At 59.5% G+C, this 8,196-nt stretch overlaps 1 protein-coding gene, 1 non-coding gene and 1 pseudogene across 2 annotated transcripts, besides 2 other annotated features; all 3 read left to right on the forward strand.

The window, feature by feature from the left end:
- Tc00.1047053508845.5 lies at nt 1–583 on the forward strand (annotated as a pseudogene; the record flags this gene model as incomplete).
- Nucleotides 1–8,196: a sequence feature (areas not merged during assembly with more than two copies in the genome that could not be assigned to a particular haplotype).
- Nucleotides 1,907–1,973, forward strand: Tc00.1047053508845.15. Its single transcript, XR_008255569.1, has one exon. It is a non-coding gene; the product is annotated as a C/D small nucleolar RNA (snoRNA), TB8C3C3 (small nucleolar RNA).
- Tc00.1047053508845.9 (dispersed gene family protein 1 (DGF-1), putative) lies at nt 2,574–8,196 on the forward strand (the record flags this gene model as incomplete). Its single annotated transcript, XM_800392.1, has 1 exon — nt 2,574–8,196. A coding segment is annotated over one exon (5,623 nt), but the record flags the coding sequence as incomplete, so codon positions are not given.
- Nucleotides 7,431–7,499: a microsatellite.

The raw sequence follows: 8,196 nt of genomic DNA on the forward strand, positions 1-8,196 counted from the left end.
TTGGGAGTTTGCCAGTGCATTAGCAGAGGACCTTGAGCTGAAGCCATCAGCAAGTTGTGGAGGACAGTACGCAGTGCCAACGTTAAACCTCAAGGGCACCCCAACGATTCATATGGATTGGTTTCATTGAAGAATTCTTCTGAGAGGGAAAATTTGAAGTATCGGCTGCTGTGCACACCGGCGGTTGGGAAATTCCCACTGGTGGACCCCTTTTTTTCTTTGTGGAGTCACGACGGAAGACGCTGGCTGGGCTGCGGATGGCTACGGCGGGTGGGCATCACACGATAACCAGCACTGTGAGGCAGTTCACTGAGTGCCTGGCGGCATATTTTAGTGGTTGGGAGGAATTTATCCCGAGACATGTTGTGGGAGATGATTTACGTGCAGCACGTCGATGAATGACTGGCAGAGATGTGGTGTCGACAATTCCGATAATGTGAGCGACGATGAAAGCCGTGAAATGGCGGGGTCCTGGAAGGAAAAGGTGCGCCAGTACCAAGTGTCAATATCATCCGAGGACTTTAGCGGATATGCAGCTCTCCGAAGTGAGGAATAACCACGGAAATAGGAGAGCAAATTGGGGAATGGGGCAGCTTTGATTTAGTAAAGAAAACACTTTTGGATATATATATTTTTGGATGCTTATGTGTGCATACGCTGCAGGTGCACCAGCACCAGGCGGTGGCACCGCACACGAATGCCAAAATGTCCAACGCTATTGATCGTAGCGGTGACCGAAGAAATTAGGGAAGGCATGGGGTTGCTTGGTTTTTGGTGAAAAACATTGGGTGATTTTCTTATAGTATGTTACTTGTTCGTGCATACGAGGCATAATTGGAGAATTGCACCTTAGTTGGAGGATGATTGTGGCTGGCATTGTTGCAGTATGACTGCGTTGTCCATTTTCTTCTATGGTGTTCTAAGCCCCATCATTAAAGGAAGCATCTTTAAGGGATGGACGAGGCATAAGTTCTATTGAGGAAACAGTGAGCCTCGTGTGACCGCGTGGAGTGAGGCGCCGCGTCATGGATGGGTGAGGATCCGTTTCCGCGTGTGGCTCTTTGGGTGATTGCTTGCTCCGCGTGCGTTGTGTGCTGGCTGCGGGGCTGTGGCCGTATCCCGTTGGCCGTGGGATTGAGCTGGAGGCGGAGGCTGTGTGTTGTTCCTCCTCGTCCACGGTAGGTGACTGCTGGCGGTGTGTGCGTTTGTTTTTTGGATGCTGTTTTGCGGCGTGTGCACTGTGCGAGCCGTGTCTGCCGTGGGGCGCAGCATTCTTCTCCTTGTGCGCGCACCGACGGCGTCACGACGATGTGTGTGTGTGCTTGCCCGCATTGGTGTGCGCCTGGCCTTTGTCTTATTGTTGTGTTGTGTTCCAACCAGAGGCAGGAATGAAACTGACGGTTCTGTCGGCATGTCTCCCTTCCTTCTTCTTTCTAAAAAGTGTGATGGCCGAGGATTTGGATAAAGTGCTCTGTGCACCCCTGTTTTGTTTGGTCATTGCGACTGCGTGCTCGTCGCACGCGCCGCATCGTCCGCTGTTGCTCCCTCGTTGTGTTGGTGGGGGAGGAGGTGAGCGACGGCGTTGGTGGAGTGGCGCCCCAGTGGGAGAAGGAAGGCACCGATCGCTGCTGAATGCGACGGCCTTTGCTGCAGGCAATCTGGCGAGATGACGTTATCGGTGTCACATCCAACCGAGATAGATGAGGACCGCACTGCGTCTCTGTCCCCTTTCTTCATCATTGCAGTTTTCTGCGGACACACGCACCTCGCGGCAGCGGTGCGACCACCATCCGGACGGCTGCGAGTCAATCGGAGCGTGCAATTGATTTGGGCTCTTGTTTTCTGTGACTGAGTTCTGCCGCCGTGCTTCTTCATCCCTTCCTTGTGTAATGCAGTGCGCGTAGGGTGCCGCTGTTTGTTGCGCAATGCCGACCCACGTGAGCGAAAAACGACACTCTGACTGCTGGCAACTGGCGAATCCTCCACCCCTATTCCGCGTCACCAATAACACCTTCTCTTACTCGCTCGATGGCTGGCGGTTGCAACGCTGCCACGTGGGTCTGTCTCGGCTCTTGTGTGTCGTCCACGGCATCGGGATTGCTCTGTGATGTGGCCATTCGGTAGCAGGAGCGGCGCCAATGGTCATGCGTCTTTTTGCCGGGATCCCACCACTCTGCATGGTGGCTGTGCGGGGCTGCGTGGGTGGTGGGAGGGCGATGGTGTCACTGCGTGGTTGCGTCTGTGCTTCTTTGTGTCGGTGGTTGCGCTTTGGCGGGGATTTTCTGTGGCCGGATGTCTCTGCGTGCCACTGTGTTTAGTGACTGTTGTTTCTGTCTTTTTCTTCTCCGACCGAGCAGATAGAGATACTTTGGATTGACCATCACAACTATCGTTTCAAGGTGCTAGGGATTACTTGCAGTATTAGGATTAGCAGTAGTGGGATAACGAAATATCGGAATTGTGTCACTGGATTCGCCATCTGTAGAAAGGGGATTTGCGAAGCAGGAGTTACGGTCGACTGGGCGAGAGCGATAGAATAAGAAGGCTTTATTGATACCTGTGTGGGTTGGAGGATGCGGTCTGCTGTGGGTGCGTGTCCGCGCAGCCGGCACCGCGAGCGGCACAGGGCCCTTGCGGCTGTGCTTTTGGCGCTGCTTGTGGTGTTGGTGCTGGTTGCGGCGGCGGCGTGGATGCCCGCGGTGCATGCGGTGGTGCTGCGACTGCGGGGCGGTACGGTGGACAGGGCCATCACGGTTGGCCGCGCCGTGGACACGGTGCTGATGGACGGCGTGTCCATCACGAACGGCGTGGCTGTGGTGTTCGACGTTGCGGCGATGCTTCTCGGCACACTGCGCATCGAATTGAGGAACTGCGTGTGCGACGGCGGTGCGCAGCTCTACGTGCGGGGCTACAGCGGCGAGCCGGCGAGTGACCGGAGCCTGGAGGTGAGCGTGAGCGGGCTTTCCGGGAGCTACTGCTCGCTTGTGTTTGTGCACAACCTTCCGGCACACACGAACGTGACGGTCCGCGACTCGACGATTGTGACGCCTGGACCGATGCGCTACTCGCAGCTGAGCGGGCTGACGGACGCGGTGGCGTCGCCGCTTGTGCTGCACGCGACGTCGCTGTTGCAGACGCAGCTGCGTGTGAGCAACACTGTGCTGAGGTCGTTGCACGCGGGCGGGTCGGCGGTGTACGTTGGCGGCGACGTGGACCTGCTGTCGAGCGCGGTGGTGCTTGACGGCGTTTTACTGGAGGCGTCGGGCGGTCCGACCGCATCCGCGGTGCATGTGGCGTCCTCGTCGATTCTCAGTCTGCGGAGCCACTCGGTGTTCTCCGTGACGAACGTCTCTGTTGTGAGCAGCGGCGGCGGCCTTGTGCTTGGCGAGCGTCTCGCGGTGTTTGATTCGGTGCTGCGCTTCGTGGGCGTCGAGGGGTCTGTCGCGTCGTCGCTGGTGCGCTGCGACGGTGGGACGGTGGGTGCCGGCGGGTGGCTGGAGCTGCGCGACGTGTGGGCGGTGGGTGAGGCCTCGTCTGTGGCGTCGCTGTCGGGTGTGACGCTGAGCGGCGGCACCGTGTCGATTGCGCGCTGCACTGCCGCCGGCGCGACGCTTGTCTCCGGGCCGGCGATCACGAGCGGCGTCGTGTCGGTGCAGTGCAACCGTGCCGGCGGCCGGGTGCTGCAGAGCAGCGGCGACTACCGCATGGCCGGCCTGTCCTCCGTGAGCGTGGTGCCGTGCGACGGCTGTGCGGCCGCGCTGGCGTGCTTCGATGCGCTGACGGCTTCGTTCTCTGACTGCGCGTGCAGCTGCCGTGCCGGCGGTGTGGGCGAGGCGTGCCTGCCGTTCGACGTGCCGCTTGCGAGGGCCGGTGGTGATTCGCAGGACTGCGTGAGTGGCGTGACGCTGACGGAGTCCGTGACGGTTGGCGGTGGGCGGGCGACGGCGTGCTTCGACTTGGTGGTGTTCAGCGGGCCAATCACCGTGGGGGTGGACCTGCGCTCGATGGACGCGTTCGCTGACGCTCTGAACGTGACGCTGCGCCACTGCGTGCTTGCGGGCGGCGCGCAGCTGCGGATTGGTGGCCTCAGCGAGAGCACGGCGCTCTCGATGCCTCACGCCCTCGTCAACATGACAAATGTGACGTCGCTGGAGGGCACGTTCGTGCTGCATGGCGCGATGCCGCCGAACTCGAGTGTGCTGCTGGCGAACTCAACGCTGCGTGCGACGGTTGGCGGGTCGCGGTACGTGCCGACGACCCATGGCCGTGCGGGATACCGGTACGGCTCCGCGCTTGTCCTGGACGGCGTCCGGCTTCTGTCGACGCGGTTTGTCATGACGCGGTCTACGCTGGCGTGTGGCGGGGGTTCTTGCGCGGCTATCCTCGTGGAGCGCAGCCTTGGCGCCGACCTGTCCAGCGCCTTCTACATGGACAACTGCGTTGTCGTGTCGCGGACGCAAGTGATGCACGGTCTTGCGTCGGACCTGCGTGTCAGCGGCGGCTCCGTGTTCTCCATACAGAACAGCTCTTGGAGTGTGCCGAGCACCGAATACTATAACGGCGCGTGTGGGTTCAGGGATGTTGCGGTGGCTGGCGGCAGCGTGCTGCAGATCGTGTCCAACACTTTCCGCCTCAGCTTTGCCATGCTCATGGCAGCCACTTTGTCCGTGACCGGCGGCAGCTGGCTGGTGCACCGCGACAACGAGTTTCGCACCGCCTACGTCGTGCACGTGAATAACTACTACGGCGTGGCTTTCCGCGATCGGAGTGTGTGGTCGATACTTGACAACAAACTCACGCACGGCTCGTACTCGTCGACTCATGCACACATGACAAACGATTGGTCACAACCATCCGACTCGCGCCCGATCATCTACGGCGTGTGCAACGAGGCAAGGGGCTCTCCTGTGACGGATTACCAGTACGACCTGAATATTGGGACGCCTGTGACGGTGTTGGACTGTGGCGTGTGTACCATGGACGCCGTGTGCTTTGCAGCGAGGACGAGCAGCATCAGCGGCTGTGAGTGTGTGTGCGCTGCTGGCGGTCACGGCGACACTTGTCTACCAGCTGCGGTTCCGGACGGCCTTGGACCGCTCCCGCTCCCCGACGCGAAGGACACGGAGGTACGCTGCGTGCACGGTGGCAGCATCAGCTCCGTGGACTATCCTGATCCCGGTGTGCGTGGTCTGTGCTTTGTCAACGTGACCTTCACCGCCGCGATCGTGCTGGACCTCTCGCTTTTTGACGCACTGGAAAAGACACTCAACGTCACCCTGCTGCAGTGCGTCCTCGCGGGCCTGTCGGTCAAGGGGAGTGGTGGGCGTGTGCACGTGAACGTGACTTCTTCGATGCTGGATTCTGGTGAGTTGGAGTTTGAGGGTGATTTTGGAGCGAGTTCCCAGATACTGGTGGTGGGCAGTGCAATTGTGACGACGTCGAGCCACGCCATTCTATTTTTGAATTTTTACCCCAGTGAGAACTCGACGCTGCTGCTACTTGACAACCGCATTGAAGGGAATCGGTACGCAGTTTATTTTACCAATGATGTTGTTGTTGATGGTGGCGGGATCATTGTGAAGGGAAATACGCTGGGTACAACGGAGAAGGATGAGGGTATGGAAGCATCTGTTTATGTTTGCGCTGTTGATTTGAAGAACGGCGGCTACCTTGACGTTGAGAACAACACAATGAGCGCGGCTAATGGCTTTTTTCTTCTTGGGGATGCTGGCGTGGGCTCTTCGGGGCTGCTGAGAGTGGCGGACTGCACCTTTGTTGGCAGAGCGGGAGTTTTGAATTCCGCGCTGTTGTATTTTTCTGGCTCTGTGACTTTCCAGGGTGGTGCGCAGTGGCGTGTGACGGGCAACAACGTAAGTGCAGCCTCAATAATAAGTATATCGCGTCACCAGCACAAAATTCAGCTGTCGGACAGAGGCACCACCGCGGCGCTTGCAAACAACCGTCAGGTGGAGGGAAGCGCCTTCTTTGCTGGTCTGGCTCTGTCAAAGACGGTTGTGGCGTCACCCGCGCGGTTTGTGGTTGGGTGCAACCTTCAGGACGGTGAGGAGGCGTCGTACGCCGGTGTGTTTCCGAAGCTCGTGGTGGTGTTCAGGTGCGGCACGTGCAACGACGACGCGGCGTGCTACATGCCCGGGACGGAGTCGGTGGACCGCGGCTCGTGCTCGTGCAGCTGCAAGGACGGATGGCATGGCGCGTCGTGTCTTCCCTTCGAGGTGCCCGACACGGTTGTGCCGCCCTTGCCGGAGAGAGCCGTCGACGGCGACACGAGCTGCGTAGTGAGCCAGACGCTGACGAGCCTCGCGCTGAACATGTGGAAGACGCACCACTGCTACGTGGGTGTGATATTCAGCGGCGTGGGTGCTGTGCTGACGTTCTTTCTCGACGGTATGCCGCTGCATCTCCCCATCAACATTACGCTCACCGGGTGCACATTCCGTGAGGGTGCCGCGCTGCAGTTTGTTGGGGGTGCTGAGGCGGCCGAGTCAGCCGGCGTCCTGATCCGCGTGGGCCGGACGGTGATGCGGTCCTCCGTCGTTGTTTTTATGGGTGCCCTTCCGCAGCATTGCGACATTGCCGTCACGGAGGTTGATGCGGTGCAGTCCTCCGCAGTTCAGACTTTGGAAAATGGGATTAACAAGCTGAGCGTGGTGATGCTGCGGGAAGTCTTGTTGAGTGGTTCCTTTTTGTTGGTCAGCAACGTCAAGGCGAATGCATCGAGGTACGGTTTGTTTGGTTTTTACTCGATCGGGACTCTGACGCTGGTGGGTGGCAGCTCGCTGTACACGCGGTACTGCAGCTTCGATGGATACACACACCTGTTCCACGTGGCCATGCTCAGTGTCCGCAATCACTCTGTTTTTGCGCTGCTCAACAATACAATGTCCTCCGGAACAAGCTTCCTGCTTCAGTACCAAGACTTCAGCGTGTTGGATCACAGCGTGTTGCGCGTGGTGGGGAACAGCGGCTCTGTGTGCTACGCCATCTTTGCAGACGACTCGTGGACCGTCCAGGAGTCAAGCTGGTTGGATTGGCGTGACAACGACGTGGGTTTGGGTGCGATGTTATACGACACTGAGTTCGCCTTAGTGAGCATCGACAGCAGCAGTGTTGTGACGCTGACGGGCTGCAAGATGGGCTTGACGGGATTGTCGGAGCCTCTGCTATTGCGGACTGAAACCGGCTACCGGTTCGTTGCTGGGTGCCTGACGCTCGCGGGTCGGAAGGTGACGACGGCGGCTGAACTGGAGCTTAACGGCATCACCAACGTGACGACGGTTGCCGCGTGCGGGGAGTGCACGAAGGACGGCGACTGCTTTGCACCGCTGACGACGGCGATCATTGACTGCAAGTGCCAGTGCGCTGCTGGAGGGCACGGCGATGTGTGTGTCCCGGCGCCTGTGCCTGCTGGCCCGCCACCGCCACTGCCGCCGCCACCGCCGCCACCGCCGCCACCGCCACCGCCACCGCCATCGCCGCCGGTTGGTGGGTGCATCAGCGACATGGTGTACCCCGAGGTTGCGCAGGCAGTGGGCGGCGGGCTGTCGTGGCTGTGCTACCGCAACGTGACGTTCAGCGGGGGTGGCATGAGCCTGACGGTGCTGATAGGGGCGATGATGGGCGAAGTGGCGAACGTCACGTTCGATGGATGCACTTGGAGGGACGGCGCCGTGCTGGTGCTCTTGGGCAACGCACACGCCGCTTTGGGGTCGCTGAACATCATCGTCACCGGCAACACGTTCCATGACGCGCTGCTCAGCCCGGAGGGTGGGTTTCCACCGCACACGAACATCACGGTCAGCGGGAACCGCTTTACGGTCACAAGGCTGATCCCTCGGTCGGGTTTGGACGTATGGAGCCCGTCGTGTGTCGCGATGAATGGACTGGCGATCAGCAACGACTCCGCGGTGGTGTTCAGTGGCAATGTGTTTCACGCCGTGGCGGCATCGTCAAACGCCATTCACGTTGTGGGATCTGTGCTGAGGGTGTCGTGGCACTCCTTGTTTGCGGTGGTGGGTAACACATTTCATATGGATGGCGGCAACGGTACGCTGATACATCTTGAAGGGTCTAGACGGTTCTCATCGCTGAGTGTATTGAACGACTCTGCCGTGGTGATCCGAGGCAACGTTGTGGTGGGAGGGTTAAAGTACTTCATGCTACTTCTTAGGTCCTCAC

This window comes from Trypanosoma cruzi, genomic scaffold (genome assembly GCF_000209065.1).
Source record: "Trypanosoma cruzi strain CL Brener 1047053517075 genomic scaffold, whole genome shotgun sequence".
Lineage (NCBI taxonomy): Eukaryota > Euglenozoa > Kinetoplastea > Trypanosomatida > Trypanosomatidae > Trypanosoma > Trypanosoma cruzi.